This window comes from Patella vulgata, chromosome 3 (genome assembly GCF_932274485.2).
Source record: "Patella vulgata chromosome 3, xgPatVulg1.2, whole genome shotgun sequence".
NCBI classification, from domain to species: Eukaryota; Metazoa; Mollusca; class Gastropoda; family Patellidae; genus Patella; species Patella vulgata.
Window position 1 is genome coordinate 35,034,409 of NC_065881.2, and position 20,024 is coordinate 35,054,432.

The following is a 20,024-nucleotide window of genomic DNA, read 5'->3' on the forward strand; positions in this document are numbered from 1 at the left end:
TTTGTACGAAAAATCACGTTTTTAGCTTGTGGACCCTATAGAGGTCACAATTTTTATCCGATTTTGTTGAAACTTGAAATGTAAGTTTATAACCCAAAGATCTCCGTTCCTTTCGATATTTGCGCATATCGGACAGTAACTTCCTGAATTATGGCCCCTGATTGTACGAAAAATCACCTTTTTAGCTTGTTGACCCTATAGAAGTCATAATTTTTATCCGATTTAAAAAACCGTTCTAGTATATCACCGTTACACCGTAAGGATGACTGAGTTCGAATTTCGTGAAAATCGGCCCAAAATTGACAGACAAAATAGCCGCCATTCATTCCCAAATAGCGTAAGAATATGGTATATCAAGGTTGTGGACCCTTTAGGGGTCACAAGTTTTATCCGATTTTGTTGAAACTTGAAATGTAAGTTTATAACCCAAAGATCTCGCCTTTCGATATTCGTGCATATCGGACCGTAACTTCCTGACTTATGACCCCTGATTGTACAAAAAATCACGTTTTTAGCTTGTGGACCCTATAGAAGTCATAATTTTTACCCGATTTAAACAAAACGTATTATTATATCAACGTTACACCCTAGGGACGACTGAATTCGAATTTCGTGAAAATTGGCCCAAAATTGACAGACAAAATGGCCGCCGTTCGTTCTCAAATAGCGTAAGAAAATGGTATATCAAGGTTGTGTACCCTATAGAGGTCACAATTTTTATCCGATTTTGTTGAAACTTGAAATGTAAGTCTATAACCCAAAGATCTTGGTTCCTTTCGATATTCGCGCATATCGGACTGTAATTTCCTGAATTATGACCCCTGATTGTACGAAAAATCGCGTTTTTAGCTTGTGGACCCTATAAAGGTCATAATTTTTATCCGATTTAAAAAAAACGTATTATTATATCACCGTTACACCCTAAGGACGACTGAGTTTGAATTTCATGAAAATCGGCCCAAAATTGACAGACAAAATGGCCGCCGTTCATTCTCAAATAGCGTAAAAATATTGTACATCAAGGTTGTGGGCCCTATAGAGGTCACAATTTTTATCCGATTTTGTTGAAACTTGAAATAAAAGTTTATAACCCAAAGATCTCGGTTCCTTTCAATATTTGCCCATATCGGACCGTAACTTCCTGAATTATGGCCCCTGATTGTACGAAAAGTCATGTTTTTAGCTTGTGGACCCATTAGAGGTCACAATTTTTATCCGATTTAAAAAACCGTATTATTATATTACCGTTCTACCCTAAGGACAGTTGAGTTTGAATTTTGTGAAAATCGCCCCAAAATTGACAGACAAAATGGCCGCCGTTCGTTCTCAAATAGCGTAAAAATATGGTATATCAAGGTTGTGGACCCTATAGAGGTCACAATTTTTATTCGATTTTGTTGAAACTCGCAATATAAGTTTATAACCCAAAGATCTTGGTAAGTTTATAACACAAAGATCTCAGTTCTTTTCGATATATGCGCATATCGAATTGTAATTTCCTGAATTATGGCCCTTGATTGTAGGAAAAATCACTTTCTTGTTAGCTTGTTCTCTATCCATCTCTCGAAAATGTGGGCGTATCCTGCCTGGCAGCCGCTGGTTTATTTTGTAGTAGAAACTTGTCGCTTTGCTACCATCTAGTAGACAATTCGCTTGACTATTACACGATATAATACTTTACCTACTCGGTAAACAATCAATTTATACATCGCATTTTTTCGGACTTGCACTCATTTTGCATAATTTTATCAATGTTTCGGTACTACTTCCGGTCAATAGAGAACCTTCGAAATACATTAAAGCCCTACTTCAGACATCCCTCTGTATTTTCCTGGGATTGTTTAAAATGATTTAGGTGGATTTATGCCGTTTTCGAGAAACAGGCGTCTGAATATGTCCGAAATCGTAAAAAAAAACTTACTTTTAAAAGTCACATAACTTTTTAATTGTTTAATAGAAACTTGTCGGTATAAAACCAATTGATACATTGCATTTTCCGTACAGACACCGATTTTTCAGCATTTTGTCAAAGTTTGGGTAATTTTCTTGACCACTGCCGGTGATTAGAGAATGTTCATTTTCGCTTTAAGCACTAGTTTGGTCTTTCAACTTCGTATTCCTGGAGTTTCAGAAAAATCCTTGGAGCCGTTAAAGATTTGACGCATTTCCGCTATGCGCAGAAATTTCGTTTTACATTTTCCCGGAGGAAAATCAAAGTTCAGACCCCTATCTCTTATAGTTGCTGGGAACTACGTTCCCCCAATTAAAAAATAAATAATAAGAATAATCTTAGTAAAAACAATAGACTTTCACCGAAGGTGAAAGCCTAACTAGATCAGCCAGGCAGATATGAAAGCTTTCATATTCATAGTCTTTTGCTGTAACATGTCATGGGTTATATAAAGAATATTAAAAAGGAAAAAGGATTATTAAAATCGGTCAAAAACTCGCGAATTTATCAGCCTAAATATATATGGGTTATATAAAGAAACTCAAAAAGGAAAACGAATTATTAAAATCGGCAAATCACTTGCTGAGTTATAACGAGCAAAAATTTCAACCGGGCAAAAATTGCCGTTATTTGTTAGGAATTAAATCGGTCAAAAACTGTCTAAGTAATAACAACCAGGCATGACTTCATATCTATGGAAGCCTATAACTACCATTCATAATTTCTACTTTTCGCCTCTTCAGAACACGAAAGTCGAAAAGTCGAAAAGTAGAAGTTACGACAAAATGTGAGGCGACAAGACGGTATACAAGCCAAAATCAACTCGAAAATAGGAAATTAAGAAATAACACACCGCGATAATAGCGCCCCCCGTTTTTTCTTAATTTCTACTTTTCGACTTGCATTTTGGCTTGTATACCGTCTTGTCGACTTTCGACTTAGTCATATTTTTGTATTTATTGATGTCAGTAAGAAGGCGCCAACACGCTATACAAGCCAAAATGTAACTCGAAAAGTAGAAATTAGGAAATTAACACACTGCGCTATTAGCGACCTATGATCTGTCGTACTGTCGACTTTTCGACTTTTCTACTTTTCGCCTAGGAAGTTGTTGTAGTCTCTGCCTTCCAGATCACATTTGAATACGCGCAATTCCCGTTAACAAAAATGTCTGTATGCGCGTATTCAAATGTGACCTGGAAGGCAGAGACTACAACAACTTCCTAGGCGAAAAGTAGAAAAGTCGAAAAGTAGAAAAGTCGAAAAGTCGACAGTACGACAGATCATAGGTCGCTAATAGCGCAGTGTGTTAATAGTTAAGTTGTTGTAGTGTCTGCCTTCCAGGTCACATTTGAATACGCCCAATTCCCGTTAACAAAAATGTCTGTATGCGCGTATTCAAATGTGACCTGGAAGGCAGAGACTACAACAACTTCCTGAAAAAAGGGAAATAACTGAGACTTGTGTTGCTGTAATCGGATTGACTTCCCGTTCCAGAAGTTTCAGAAAAATGGATCAAGCCATTTAAAAACGGGGCGGATCAGAAAATGAAATGGAAAAGGCGGAAAAGAACTCAAAAATGGCGGGAAAATATCGAAAAATTGTGAACAACTTTGTCGGCACGTAAAATATCAAAAGCGAAATTAGAAATTTTGAAAAAGTTAATGCGATTTTTCACTCGTAAACAACTATGTCGGCACGAAAAACGTCAAGGGCAAAATTCGAAATTTTGACATCTTCAAATACCATAAATTCGACCCTGATCACGGCTATCCAGAAATGTATTCATTTTGGAAATAGGAGACGTATTCTCCAAACTACGGCCTATTGTGTTTATTTTCACGCCTGTTAAACATGCATTATGCAAGAGCTAAATCTGATTATTGCAAGTCTTAATTTAGGCTTCAGATGTTATAGAAATTATAAATTAGATCTTTATTTAAACAACAAGACCAAAATCAACTCTGTAGACCCACGGATGGCTCGGCTACAGCTCGGATTTAATAGGATTTCACTAATTGATTAAATCATATAAGGGGTAACCTGATGAAAATACGCCAGTTAGATCGAGGCTAAATGATAGTGTGTACTTAGCGAGGCCGCTGTAAAGCGTTTCCGTATGCCATTGAAAACTTTACTTGATAATCGAGATATGTAGGTGGAGTTAACGCCTGTCAATCAAACGATCAGCGAAGGTGAAGACACATTTCGCTACCATTTCTAGGCAAATATTACAACGATGATAACTATGTTCAGAATAAAGTAATTTGACTGAATTTTTCAATATATTCTTCTTTCATCATCTACTTTTGAACTGTTATAGCAAGAATGACCAACTCTCTATAAAAATCTCCCATAATGTATCTTTAAAGTGGATTTTTCACTGTTTTTCATATTCAATACAAAATGGTGACCATCAGTTGACCGAAATCAAAATTCTGCCCTGAACGCTTTTTTAGGCATTCCTTCAAGGATTCAGAAAATGTAACTCCCATGTCTAAGATATCGCAAAAGCCCAAGGCTACGCATCAGTAATTTCTTAGCTAGTACAAACATAATATTTGAAGGCAATCTGACTTAATTTTTGTCGATTTTTTGAAAACTTTGATACTTAATTTCCCCCAGGGGAGATCAGTTAGAAAATGGCTAATGACATCGTCGAAGTTGGATCAACCAGATCTACTAACATTCCTATTTTCATGAAAATCGTACTAATATTCAAGAAGTTGTCATGTTATTTTTACTTCCGGAATGAGATGACAATGACGTAATATTCGAAATTCGAAAATTGCAGATTTAAAGTAAATGTTTTAAGATACCCAAAGAAAAGATCAAAAAGTAACAAAGTTACCACGATGTAGGTCAATTTATTCATCAGTAAATTTATGTGATTTCGAATACGTAAAACGTTTTGGAAATAAATTCATTTCAAAGCCACCACACATGCTTGGAGGGGGGCTAACCAAAAATGTATTAATTTTGGAAATAGGAGACAAATTCACAAAACGGCGGGCGATTTCGATTATTTTCAAGCCGTTAAAGGGGATTTTTCACTCGTAAACAACTTTGTCGGCACGAAAAACGTCATTGGCGAAATTCGAAATTTTGAATATTCTAATACCCAAAATCCTATTATAAGCCAGGCTATCCCGAAATTTATTAATTTAAGAAATAGGAGACGAATTTAACAAACTACAGGCAATTGTATTTATTTACAAGCCTGTTTATGTAGATTTTTCACTATTTTTCATATTCAATTCAAAATGGTGACCATCAGTTGACCGAAATAAAATTCTGTTCCGATAGATTTTTAGGCCTTCTTCAAGGATTCAGAAAATATAACTCCCATGTCTGTGTTGTAGGGGGTCAAATTAGACAAGGGTTTAGTTCTAATTATTTATTCTATGATGGTATAAAAACAAACCTCTTGTATAGTCTTTAAATTCTATTACTGCAACTTTACTGCAACAACTGTACTAGATTATCTCAATAGCTACATAAATATATCAAATTGAAGAAGATTCAACCATAAAAATCTATTAAACTAAATAGAGGCTAAACTTATAAAGGACAGAGAATGAAAATATTATCTGGACTTCATGAAATCAGTACCAAAAATGACCATATTGATGGTGTAACAAAACTAAGAAAACGTCAGGTCAAAGTTGAAATAAACTACCAGTGAGCTGGGTGAACTGGAACTTACTGGATATCTTTAGGAAGAGTGTATTGAACATGATAGTTTACAGATGCAGTGATGTGTAATATATTATCTAAGATTAAATTAGCATTGTGACCATATTAAAATACCCATAAATTAAATAAAATCACTCTTCCACATACTCCCTCCCTTAGGTAAAATGTTGTCCCTAACATTTAAAACCAAAACTAACTAATAAAACACATCTAGAAACAAACTCTTACACAAAACTGGTGGGAAATTTAGGAAAATCTATAATCGATCTGGTGACAGGCTCATAAAAACTGATGGCATTAGTTACTTCGCCAACTCAGCTCGAAACTGCGGAGTAGAAATTACTTCCTGCTGCTGCGACATGACGTAGTCTATATACCGAGTTGGTGGTTTCCTCTCTCTCCCTGATCTTCTTGTAGCGGGACTTTCTGAGAGAAGTGATTCATCTAATGTGTCTGAATCTGAGGCTGATGCTATTTGCACCATCTTGATGTAAACTATCAAGCTCAGGTTTCATTACATCATCTCCATCCCGTGTCTCTCCTGGGCTAGCTGGGCGCAGGAAATCTGCGCTTTCCATTAGATAAACAGGCTCATCCTCTTCACTTTCTGTCTCTTCCGGTTCTCTAACTTCTGTCACCTTCGGTAGTTGGACTCTCCGTGGTTTATGTGTTGGTCGATTGCTGATGGATTCTATCTCAGGAAGACTGTTGATCGGTAATAAATGGTTACGATGTAAAGTCTTTTTTCTCTTTCCTCCTACTTCCATCACCTCATACACTGGAAAGGATCTTATATAGTTTATCCTCCCATTTCTCTGCTAACTTGTGTCTTCCTTCCTCTAGGTTGTTTTTTCTGGCTCTCAAGTTGTACTTATCTCTTTGGTTCTGGTGCGTATTATCCACAAGAGCTGTTAAATATGCATGTCCCAGTCTCTCCTTCAGGGATTCAACGTATGAATGATAGCTCTTAGTGGCCTCTTTATCCCGTACGAGTCCGAGCATAACATCAACAGCTAATGTTGGCTTCCTACCAAACATTACCCTGTGGAAGAGTGTCTGGTACAATTGTAGGCATGAATTAGCGGCGCAACATAAGACTTCCAATTCGACTTCTGCTCAGACTGTAGAGTACCTAACATGTTGTCCGATTGAAACGCCCACACTGACCATTCCCTTGTGGATGATACGGTGTTGTTCGAGATTTCTTTATCCTAGTCAGCTGACATACATGTAGTTCTTTAATCACTTTTCCCTCAAACTGTTGACCTTGGTCACTCTGTTTTCGTTGAGGAATCCCATAGTGCACAATGAAATAATCAAGGAACGCTTTAGCTGTTGTCTTGGCGGTGTTTCGAACTAGAACTGGAACTGCCTGGGTATGGGTGATGACAAGGACACTGTCGTAGCCTCCTTTCGACTCTTCTACGCACATATAATCCATACAGACGAGTTCAAGTGGCTGACTGGAAGTAATGTTGACCAAAGGGCACGTAAATGGTAAACACTTTCTTTTAATGCAGCGAGAACAGTCTGAATGTAGCTCTCTTTCATCGCTGTCATCTTCGGCCAATAAAACCTTTCTCTTGCCAAACTGATGGCACGATCCCTGCCTTGGTGTCCTAGGTCGTCATGTACCCCTTCCATGGCTAACTTTCTATAGGCTTTGGGTAAAACCAGCTGAAATATTTCCTCTCGTGCACGCTTGTATAAATTACCAGACTTGAGAACGAAGGGTTCAAAATCGCGGTAAAGTGCGGCCACTTTACTCTACCACATCTAAAAGTAAAACATCGTAAAAGCCTTAGGGATTTTTCACGTATCAAGATGGTGGCACTTCCGGTTCGTTCGACAAACTCCATATTTTGTGAACGAATCAGTAATTTCTTAGCTAGTACAGAAAAAAATTTCAAGGCCTTCTGACCAATTTTTTTTCGAATTTTTCAAAACTTTGTCTCTTAATTTCTCCAAGGGGAGATAAGTTAGGACATTTCTAATAATATCGATGAAGTTGAGTCAATGAGATCTACGTACATTTCAAATTTCATAAAATTCGTACTAATATTCAAGAAGTCGCCAATTTGGTTTCACTTCCGGGACGAAATGTCAATGCAAAGTACTCAAAAAAATAAGAATTAGTAAAATAGGTAAAATAGTCACAAAGTTACAGCAATGTAGGTCAAATGCATTCGTTCGTAAAATTCGGTGATTTTGGATACGTAAAACGTTTTGAAAATATATTCATTCCAAAGCCAACACCCATTCTTGGAGGAGTAGGTAAAAGTTTCAGAAAGATCCTATGGTTAGATTCTGAGATATAAGATTTGTAGGAAAAGAACAAAAAAAATAAAATAAAATAATAATAATAATAACTAGATCTGGCAGGCAGATATGAAAGCTTTCATATTCACGGTCACTTGCTGTAACATGTCATGGGTTATATAAAGAATCTCAACAAGGAAAAAATAATTATTAAAATCGGTCAAAAACTCGCGAAGTTATCAGCCTAAATATAGCGAGAAACATTTCACCCGGGCAAAAAAATAATCTGCAAAAAATAGGGAAATAACTGAGAGTTGTATTGCTGTAATATGATTGACTTTCCGTTCCAGAAGTTTCAGAAAAATGGATCAAACCGTTTAAAAAACGGGGCGGATCAGAAAATTAAATGAAAAAGGCGAGAAAACCCCCAAAATGGCGGGAAAATATCTAGACATTGTAAACAACTTTGTCGGCAATAAAAGGTCAAAGGCGAAATTCGAAATTTTGAAATTTTCAAATAGCAAAAATTCTACAAACTACGGCCTATTGTGTTTATTTTCACATTCTTTAAAGTGAATTCCTCGTTGAGAAGTGGTATTAAATGTCCCAGAGAGAAGAAGCAAACTTTTGACAATTTTAAAAGACCCATTTCGCTTATTCCAGAAGAATTGCCCTTATAACTAGTGTATTACATGGTGGTGGTGGGGGTGAGGGAGGGACTTTTCTATTGGCAATGATTTGCTTGTTCTAATATGCCTTCACCTTGACTACAAAAGAGGACACCTGTTAACCATATTATCCTAATGAATTTATATGTCAATTCAAATATGCCTTCACTACGAAATAAGCCACCAGCTGAAGTAGAAAAGTATGACGTCAAAACACATTTTATTCATTCTTGCAATATTAACATGTCTTGGTATTAACACTGTTTACGACATGATCCTCATCACTTTATTTGGGCCGATAAATTGGAAAATCATACATATAATCATAAAATGCATACTTCATGCTCAGAAGGAATTTAATTATGCTTTTATATAACTAGTTGGGAAAAAGAAATGTATTTAACGTAGTTCTGATTTTCCAATATATTGTAGAAAATGTTATTAAGCCTCTAAAGGCATAATCAGCATGTTCTTTATATGAAAACGTAAAAAGTATATTTGTATATATAAAACTTCAAAGAGCTAAGTTTATCGGGATTTTCCGGCATGGTTTTTCCTTGTCGGTGATGCTGGACGGGGTGGGGGCTGACAATAACAGCTGTCTAGTCGTTCGGATGGGACGAAAAACCGAGGACCGGTGTATACATTGTGTACGTAAAAGATCCCTTGGCACTTGAAATTAGATATAAGATTAGGTCATAGTGCCGCTACATGGGCAAAATTGCCCTTCATTAGCCCAGTCGGAGCAGTACAGTATGACATTAAACCTCATTTAATATCATTTCAAAAAGCTAAAATAATGTTATCTGACTAGGTCAGGTGTTTCAACATATCAATCGAAATAAAAATTAATTTACGGACGATATTGCGAAAACATGAAACCAAAATAAAAAAACAATATTAAGAAAGATATTGAACCAAAAACTAAGTCATTTCGGGAATATATATGTTTTAATTTTATTTCAATAATTCGCTTGCGCGTAGCGGTCTTTAGCAGTAGGAGGGAACTAAAGGACCCGAAGAAAACTTACGAGGTTGGACAAGCGACCCGGAGGACCCAGAGGACCCGGAGGAAACCCACGAGGATGGACAGGCGACTCTACTCCTTACCACGTACAACCTGGGAATCGAAACTACGCCAGTTGACTCAATGACAGATCTTATGATACAACGCGCACGCGCTAACCATTACCCCGCCCCCTCCCGATATTGAACTAAGTTTAAGAGTGTTTTATCTAAGCCATGTTGTGACCACATGTGCTTTTAATTGCGCCACTTTATGTTTATAGAATTATTCCATATTATTTCACTTCGCCTGATTTTACTTAGGCTACCAGTACGTAGATGTAACTTGACAAAACATAGCCTATGTCCTGGTTCTGAGAAAGGCGATGAAGATAATGATGTCACAGTGATTGTATTTACAGGGGCGATGACAAGATATTACGTCCATAATCTTTCTTATCTAAATTATTATACGTTTTATGCAATTTAAAAATGCCATTTTATTCTATTTTGTATCATTACGGCCACTTCCTTCCATATGGGTTATATAAAGAATCTTAACAAAAAAAATAATTATTAAAATCGCTCAAAGACTCGCGAAGTTATAACCCCCCCCCCCCCCTCGCCTCACCATCTCCCGGTATTGAAGAGTTTTTTTTTTATCTAAGCCATGTCGTGACCACATGTGCTTTTAACTGCGCCACTATATGTTTATAGACTTATTCCATATTATTTCACTTCGCCTGATTTTACTTAGGCTACCAGTATGTAGATGTAACTTGACAAAACATAGCCTATGTCCTGGTTCTGAGAAAGACGATGAAGATAATGATGTCACAGTGATTGTATTAACAGGGGCGATGATAAGATATTACGTTCATAATCTTATCTAAATTATTATACGTTTAATGCAATTTAAAAATGCCATTTTTATTCCACTTTGTATAATTACGGCCACTATCTGCCATATGGGTTATATAAAGAATCTTAACAAGAAAAAATAATTATTAAAATCGCTCAAAGACTCGCGAAGTTATAAGCATTTCACCCGGGCGAAAAAATAATCTGAAAAATAAAAGAAAATAACTGAGCTATAATCCGATGACTTCCAAATCTAGAAGTTTCAGAAAAATCGATCAGGGAGACGGATCAGAAAATGAAATGAAAATGGCGGAAAAAATTGAAAAATGAAATGATATAATTTTGAATGGAACTTATATTTTTTGAATCAGATTGACCTCAGCTGCTCGAATATTTAATTCAAATAAGTAAATTTTGAAAATTAAGGAAATAAATTGTCTGCACGAAAAGGGTCAAAGGCGAAATTCGAAATTTTGAAACATCAAAATTCGAACATGATCCTAGCAATCCAAAAATCTAGTTATTTCGGAAAAAAGGAGAGGTATTCTTTAAACTGCTGCCTATTGTGTTCATTTTCACGTCCGTTGAAGTAGATTTTTCACTTTTTTTCATATTCAATTCAAAGTGGTGACCATCAATTGACCTAAATCAAAATTCTGCTCCGATAGATTTCCAGGCAGTCCGTCAAGGATTCAGAAAAAGTAACTCTCATATCTGTAAGTAAAATATCGCAAAAACCTTGGGGATGTTTCACGTTTCAAGATGGTGGCACTTCCGGTTCGATCGGCAAACTCCATATTTTATGCACGCATCAGTAATTTCTTAGCTAGTAGAAAGAAAAAATTCAAGGCATTCTGACCTACATTTTTCCGATTTTTTTCAAAACTTTGTCCCTTAATTTCTCCAAGGAGAGATAAGTTAGGAAATTTCTAATGATATCGTTGAAATTGGATCAATGAGTTCTACTTACATTTCAAATTTCATGAAAATCGTACAAATATTAAAGAAGTCGTCAATTTGGTTTTACTTTCTGGACGAAATGTCAATGACGTAATATTCGATATTAAAAAATCGGAAATACCAGAATTGAAGTTAACGTTTCAAGGTACTAAAAGGGAAAAAATAGTAAAATAGGATGGATTCGTAAAACGTTTTAAAAATATATTCATTCCATTCTTGTGGGGGTAGGTCAAAGTTTTAGAAAGATCGTATGATTAGATTCTGGGATATAAGATTTGCAGGAAAAGAACAAAAATAGTAATAATGAAAATAATAACTAGATCTGCGAGGCTGATATGAAAGCTTTCATATTCACAGTCACTTCCTGTCACATGGCTCATTTAAAGAATCTGAACAGGAAAAAATAATCATTAAAATCGGTCAAAAGCTAAAAAAGTTAATGCGATTTTTCACTCGTAAACAACTATGTCGGCACAAAAAACGTCAAGGGCAAAATTCGATATTTTGACATCTTCAAATACCATAAATTCGACCCTGATCAAGGCTATCTAGAAATGTATTCATTTTGGAAATAGGAGACGTATTCTCCAAACTACGGCCTATTGTTTTCATTTTCATGTCCGTTATCGTCGATTTTTCACTTTTTCTTATATTCAGTTCAAAATGGTGACCATCAGTTGACCGATATCAAAATTCTGATCCATAGATTTTTAGGCATTCCTTCAAGAATTCAGAAAATGTAACTCCCATGTCTGTAAGTAAAATATTGCAAAAGCCATATGGATTTTTCACGTTTCAAGGCGGTGGCACTTCCTGTTCAATCGGCAGACTTCATATTTTGTGTATACATCACTACTGTCTTATCTAGTATAGAAAACAAATTTCAAGGCAATCTGACCTATTTTAATGACATATTTGAAGTCGCATCGTTAAGATCTACTTACAGACTACTAAATTTCATGAAAATCGTGCAACTATTAAAGAAGTTGTCAGGTTGGTCTCAACTTCCGGTTCAAAATCACAGCGACGAATATTCGAAATTGGAAAATCAGAAATTGCAGATGTAAATGTTTCAAAGTACTCAAAGAAAAAAGAATTAGTAAAATAGGTCAAATAGTCACAAAGTTACAGCAATGTAGGTTTAATGCATTCGTTCGTACAAACAAAAAATAATAATAATCTTAGCAGAAACAATAAGCTTTTATATGAAATATGAAAGCTTAATAATAACAACTTTAACAAAAACAATAAGCTTTGATTTGAAATACGAAAGCTTAACTAGATCTGCCCGGCAGATATGAAAGCTTTCATATTCACGATCATTTGCTGTAACATGTCATGCGTTATGTAAAGAATATCAGAAAGGAAAAAGAATTATTAAAATCGACTGAAGCGGTGTTTTTGATGACATCTTAGGTTTGTCGATGTATGCACGAAAGTTGATCGCGTTGTACGGAAAAGTCGAATTAAATCGTCATTTTGGTCATTTCACCCATGACCCCCCCGTTTGGCGTTCTTATCCAGGATAGAAGGAGATTTCGCGTTCTTAAGTTAGTGTTATGTTCTAGCGGACCAATAGTGAAACTCTTAACGAAAAATTTGATGTTGTACACGGAAGTCGAATTAACCCATCTCTCAGGGAGGTAAATGGAGTGTTCTTAAGGGAGGAAGGAAGGAAGGTTCGCTGGTCTTCTTAAGCAGTGGTTTTGATGTCGACGTATGCATGAAAGTTGCTTGTATGCACAAGTCGAATTAAATCGTCATTTTGGGAATTTCATCCATGGTAGGGTGCCCCATGTACCGAAAATTTTCCCTACTAAAAGTGGTACTCGACACTCGAATTTCATCCATGGTAGGGTGCCCCATGTACCGAAAATTTTCCCTACTAAAAGTGGTACTCGACACGGTGAATGTGCATGCTTCAGTGGCTTGTCTCGAAGTGATTTCTGCCTAGTCACGCACTCTCTTCGAGTCTACAAATAGCCATTGCACGTGAAATTCTCAACACATCTATCAACTATTACAGCCGTAAAAAATCTGTTGTTGACGATTCTGAATAGCAGTAATATTTAGCTTTTTGGTTATTACAGCAGCTTTAGAAATTACGTTCGTTTTATTTTTTAAATTGCTTTATCATTAACTATACCGTTAGGAGCGGCATCTTTTGGTTTAGTACAAATAGTATCTCTGGAAAACTCGGGTTAGACAGGAACATGATACTAACAGTAGTTTCATTTAACTTTTATAAGGTTCTTAAAACATTTGTTGAGTTGCTTACATTGCGTATTTCTAAATTCAATTTCTTGTTCCAGCTTTCTGTCATGTTTCGTAAAAAAAAGAAGTCTTGATCATCCCGGCCTGTCAATCAGACGGAGAATGGTCTGTAGACTGGTTACGCGAGACTAATTTCAAAACAAGGGCACGTAACCTATTTATTGCTCAAAAGTGCCTGGCTATTATGGACAGATCGTATGCTGAAGTCGAATTAACTCATCTCTCAGAGGGTAAATGGGGTGTTCTTAAAAGAGGGAGGAAGGGTCGGGGGTCTTCTTAAGCAGTGTTTTTGGTGAGATAAGTCGACTTATACACGAATGTTGATTGTTGTACGCAAAGTCGAATTAAACTCGAAGTTTCGACGTTTTGTCGGACCACCCCCTCCCCCACCCCCATGGGAAAGGGACCCGCAACTTAAGAATCAAGCTTCAGAGTATCGGGCACTGCTGTCCACTCATCTAGCATAGTAGAAATTTTGTACGCGTTTTTCGAAACAACCCAAACCTAGCGCCTTTACTAGTAGGCCTACGACTCAGGCAAAAATAGACTGCATAATCCCAGCAATGGTTCTTTTTATATACAGCTGGATCAGATATAATATAATATGGATTTTATTTTACAGCCTCCATTATATCGAGAACAGCATAATTCTATATCTCGTCTAGAAAACTATGAGGACAACCAAACACAGGAACCACCCTTGTCATATCGCAGTCGCTATGGTGACCAATATGGCTTCCGATACCCTGAAAAACCACTAGATACATACAGACAACCTTTCAGCTATGAATACAAACCAAAAGTAGAATATCCCTGGAATAGGCCATCTTATAAACCGATGGTAAATATTATGTTAGTTATTGTTAGACAGCCAAACACTTCAGTTTTACAGAATACATTTAATGGTCGAAACACGTATTGTTTTCATTATTATATTTACGTGTTTTCGTAAAGTTTTTTTTTTATTAAGCTTTCATATTTTATATGAAAGCTTATTGTTTTTGTTAAAATTATTATTATTATTAAGCTTTCATATTTCAAATGAAAGCTTATGTTTTCTGTTAAGATTATTAAGCTTTCATATTTCATATGAAAGCTTATTGTTAAGATTATTATTAATAAGATTTCATGTGAAAGTTTAATGTTTTTGTTAAAATTATTGAGCTTAAGCTTCAGTCAATCTTCAAAATCCTACTTGTCCAACAATTCTTATCCAATTTTCAATATCGTCATATTTTTGGACAATTTGCAATTGATCGATCGTTTTCGAATATTGATATTTGACCTATAATTTTTTAAAATGACGTCATAAAATTGAAGTTTTTTTAAAAAAAAGAACAAACGTGTAAGACTTTGAAATCAGGTAATATGTCAATGATAAACGATAAAATGAGTCATTTGGTGCTTATTCTGCAAGTCTCATCAAAATCGGTTTGTAAATAAAGGTTCTACACATAAAATAAGTGATCTAAATCGTTTAAAGGGATATTTGATACCCCGCTTATCCGGACTTAATAAAATTGGACTATAAAGTACTAAACCAGGCCGAGTTTTAAAGTACAATGCGCGAAAGAGGAGTACGATTCAAGTTGCTGGATGTGTCCATCTATATGTTCTATTTATAAGATTATAATGCTATCAATGGATCACCTGTTGTCTTTTATATATCTATTTATATTGCAAGGGGTTTGTCTATAAGGCGGCAGTGTAATGACAATCCTATAGTTATGGAAGGATAACGTTGCCAATATTATTTCAATTTTCCCTGTATATATCAGTAGTTCAAAATACGTATTTTAGTTTGACAATTTGCAATTTCTATTGCTCCACAATACAAATGTCACGGTGTTAGAATACAGAATGCACTTTTCAATAATACAAAATACAGTATAATAGTTATTTTGCACATTACACTTCTCTATTCTGCATTTTGCATACTAGACAACTGCATAATAGAACTTGGCATATTAGAACATATATACCTTTTATGGGATCTACGTCGAAGCTCATTTGCATACGGAAAAAAGTCCGGACTAGGACGGAAATTAATAATTTAAGCGATCATCTACAAGGTCAAGGTCAGTAAAAAGGGGAAGAGATTACGCTGGAATACAAAAAGTCACCATAGAATAAGTCGGCTTACCATTCAATGAGGGGGAATCAAGCTATTATGCAAGCCCCACACCTCTTTAATATCCTTTTCTTCGACGTAGAGTTGCTAGCCTGGAGGTCCCGTGTTCGATCCCTGCATTGACCGGGAAATTTAATCGGAACTTGTACAGCTTTGCGTGCACGTAAAAGATCCTTTGGCAGTTGGAATTTGATATAAGAATAGGCCATAATGCCGCTGCCCGGAAAAAATTCCCGTCGTAGGACACTGTACGGCGTATGCCTATCTCCATTACCCCGGTCGGAGCAAAACAGTAGGACGTTAAACCCCATTTCATTTCATTTTTTCAAAATGTGTGCCAGAAAATTATTTAAATATTTGAAAAGAGAAATGAACGTGCGTTTTAGTGATACGTAATGGAATTTTTATCGTACTAACTTTAGTATTGATGATCGAGGCTAGGCATAAAAATTCAAAAGCTAATATCTCGGTTCAGAGTAGAACAAATTGACTGAAATGTATCGGACCATAACTTCATGTTTATATCTCAAAGATCATGGTTCCTTTCGATATTCGCGCATAACGGATCGTCATTTCCTAAATTATCACCCCTGATTGTACGAAAAATCGTGTTTATTATCCAATTTAAGGGCGCTGAGTAGTCTAAGATACGCACTATTTTTTCAACACCAATCTTATTAAGACTTTGCACACTTGTTCCTTGTTTAAAATAACCCAGAAGACACATAACAGTCCGACCGTTTGTTGTGTAATAATGCAGGTGCAAACGGAAAGAAAAAAAAATATTTATAGCAAACGGGGTTTCCACGACCTAGATTTAGTCCGGTAAAAATAATAAATAACCTAGAACAAATTGCAACAGAATTTTTCTCGACGGAATCTGGTAGAGGGGTCCCTGAAGGTCTCCCAAACAAAAATCGCCCAAAATAAATAGATAGGTTTTCGAGTAATTAGCATAAATCCAATATGGCCGCCATTGGCATCTTAAAACTCCAATATCTCGGGAATGGTTGAGTTTGGAGGGTGTAAATGTATTACGGGTAGATAGGAAAGTGGTACAGATGACTCAGAAAAACATAGCTAAAAGACGTTCCTGTGACGTCATACCGTCATATGACCAATAATTTGCATAAATCCAATATGGCCGCCATTGAAACTTAAAACTCCAATATCTCGGGAATGCTTGAGTTTGGAGGATGTAAATGTATTACTAGTAGATAGAAAAGTGCTACCAAAGAACTAGAAAAACAATGTCAGGTGTCGTCCCCGTGACGCCATAAGTCATACGGCCAACAATTAGCATGAATCCAAAAAAAAAAAATAGGTTTTCGAGTAATTATCATAAATCCAATATGGCCGCCATTGGCACCTCCTTAAAACTCCAATATCGCGGGAGTGATCGATTTTATAGGGTGTAAATGTATTAGGGGTAGATATAAAAGTGGTACGAAAGAATAAAAAAAAAACATAATCTATGACGTCCATGTGACGTCATAACGTCATACGTCCAACAATTGGCAAAAATCCAATATGGCTGCCATTGGAACCTTAAAACTGCAATACATTTGGAATGATTGAGATCAGGGGGTGTAAATGTATTGCGGTTAGGTAGGAAAGTGCTACCAAAGAATCAGAAAAAAAACCATTGCCAAATTACGCCCATGTGACGTCATAACGCCATAGTCCAATCATTAGTATAAATCCAATATGGCCGCCTTTGGAAATCTTAAAACTCTAATATTTTATGTATTATGGGCAGACAATGTGAAAAGGCGTAATGATTAAACGAAGAACCTGGACAATTCTTCGACAATGTTATGATAATTCACGAAAGGGGGATTTGGAATTGGACTAGAAGAGATTTATCAAAATAGCAGCCACACTAATCTGCAGCCAGATTATTAAACAAAATCCATCACACACCCAGAAAAGTATTACTTTTGAGTGCATTTTGCATCAATTTTGCTGAAGAATACACAATCACTTTCAACTGATTAAACGATCCTTTGACACCATCCTATTTTTTCGATTTGATTAAACCATATGTGCCTTCTCGTTCCTTACGTTCATCTCATAAAATCCAACTTGTATGTCCAGTACAGAAGTCAAAGTTTGGTGAGAGAGCTTTTGCGTACGCAGCACCAAAAGAATGGAACAAATTGCCTCTGGAAGTCCAAAATATAGGCTATATTTAAACGACGTCTAAAAACCCGTTTTTTTTTTACCCAAACTTTTAAACTATAATTTAAATGGTTCACTTTCCATTTGTATGATGTAGCGTGACTATACCTTTGTATTCTTTTGTTTATTTGTATATACATGTATGTTTTTTATAATCATATCTACGTTGTAAAGCGCCACAGAGCAGTTAGACTGACTGAATGTTCAGCGCTATAGAAAACGATTATTAATATGATTATGTTTGGTAAAAGCGGCCACACCCCAAGCAATTTTAGACCTATTTCATTCAACGTTCGCGATACAGCTACATCATATTTATAGTCCAGGATTTCTGATCGGTACTTTGAATGCATACGGCTTCTGTACCTCTTATTTGAAATTAAAGCAGCAACGATGTAGTAATGCCGGACTTCCTTGTTGTTTCCTTTGTGATCGTAAAATAAAACTACGGGTTAGCATTGATGATAGCTGCTGGGAATATCAGGGTGAGTTCTGCCCAATTTCACTCAACACTCTCTTTTATAACCCTCTAATTTCTGCACGCCATAGACTGACCTAGGCGTTCATTTACTCCCCAAATATGGAATAAGCACCCCCATTTACCCCAAACCAACGGGAGCACATTACCTTATTTGGTCTATCAACCACATGTCATAAACAGATAGGATATTTTGACAATGGTAAAGATTTTACCAAAATATCACTGATTTGTTTTTATAATGTATATAAAAATATCATTCATCTTCATTAGTACGTGGGATTTGACTCTATAGAATGTAATATCCAATAATTAGTTAAAGGACCAAAGTATTACATTGACCGACCTTCTAGAGACACATGGACAGACGCTCCAGAACTAGACCCTACAAGTTTGTTAACTAATTCACCTGACGCCAACTTAAAGATTGAAATTCATAGTCAACGATTCGCATGAACCTGAACCAATTGCATACATGACACTAGAGTCCCTGAAATCGTCAATAAAGAAGAATTGTTAGCAGAAGAATTGTACAGTCCATAATTGAAATTCAGGTCTATCAGAAACCAAGTACAATATTTTGTATTACAATATTCCTGTTAAAACCTTTACAAACTGATGACATGTATATAGATATTCAAGAAATATATGAATTGTTTTACAGGTGATACAAGTAATACATTTTCACCCTCTAAACTCAACCATCCGCGAGAAACTGGATGTGTATGGTTCCAATGGCGACCATATTGGATTTATACTAATTATTGGACGTATGACGTTACGACGTCCCGGTGACGTAATATGGCAATGTTTTTCCGATTCTTTGGTAGCACTTTCCTATCTACCCGTAACACATTTATACCCTCCAAACTCATCCATTTCCGAGATATTGGAGCTTTAAGGTGCCAATGGCTTCCATATTGGATTTATGCTAATTGTTGGCCGTATGACGTCACAATGAAGTCTTATGGCATTGTTTTTCTAGTTCTTTCGTAGCACTTTCCTATCTACTCGTAATACATTTACATCCTCCAAACTTAACCAATCCCGAGATATTGGAGTTTTACGTTTCAATGGCGGCCATATTGGATTAATGCAAATTATTGGTCGTATGACGGTATGACGTCACAGGAACGTATTTTAGCTATGTTTTTCTGAATCATCTGTACCACTTTCCTATCTATGCGTATTACATTTACATCCTCCAAAGTCGACAATTCCCGAGATATTGGAGTTTTAAGGTGCCAATGGTGGCCATATTGGATTTATGCTGATTACTCGAAAACCTATCTTTTTATTTTGGGCGATTTTTGTTTGGGAGACCTTCAGGGACCCCTCTACCAGATTCCATCGAGAAAAATTATGTTGCAATTTGTTCTAGGTATCCATTCCATATGGCTTATCTTTACCCGACTAATTAGTTCTTGAATAAATTATGACGTCGTACACATCGTTCACGTCATCCGCTGTAAACAATCATGGCCGTGTCCAGTAGACTGGATAACCTGCTCTAATACGTCAGATTCGCTCCTACGTCACCCCTTTTCTGACTTGCAGACC

At 36.2% G+C, this 20,024-nt stretch overlaps 1 protein-coding gene across 3 annotated transcripts in view; it reads left to right on the plus strand.

Moving 5' to 3' along the window:
• Window positions 1-20,024, plus strand: part of LOC126816717 (uncharacterized) — a 119,217-nt gene that overhangs the window by 70,278 nt on the left and 28,915 nt on the right. For 2 of the 3 annotated variants that reach the window (XM_050543470.2, XM_050543469.2), the window contains exon 5: window positions 14,297-14,515. The exons of the other annotated variant lie outside the window; for it this stretch is intronic. In XM_050543470.2, coding sequence (XP_050399427.1) covers window positions 14,297-14,515 — 219 coding nt within the window. The remainder of the gene's footprint in view (window positions 1-14,296; window positions 14,516-20,024) is intronic. 3 annotated transcript variants of the gene reach the window in all.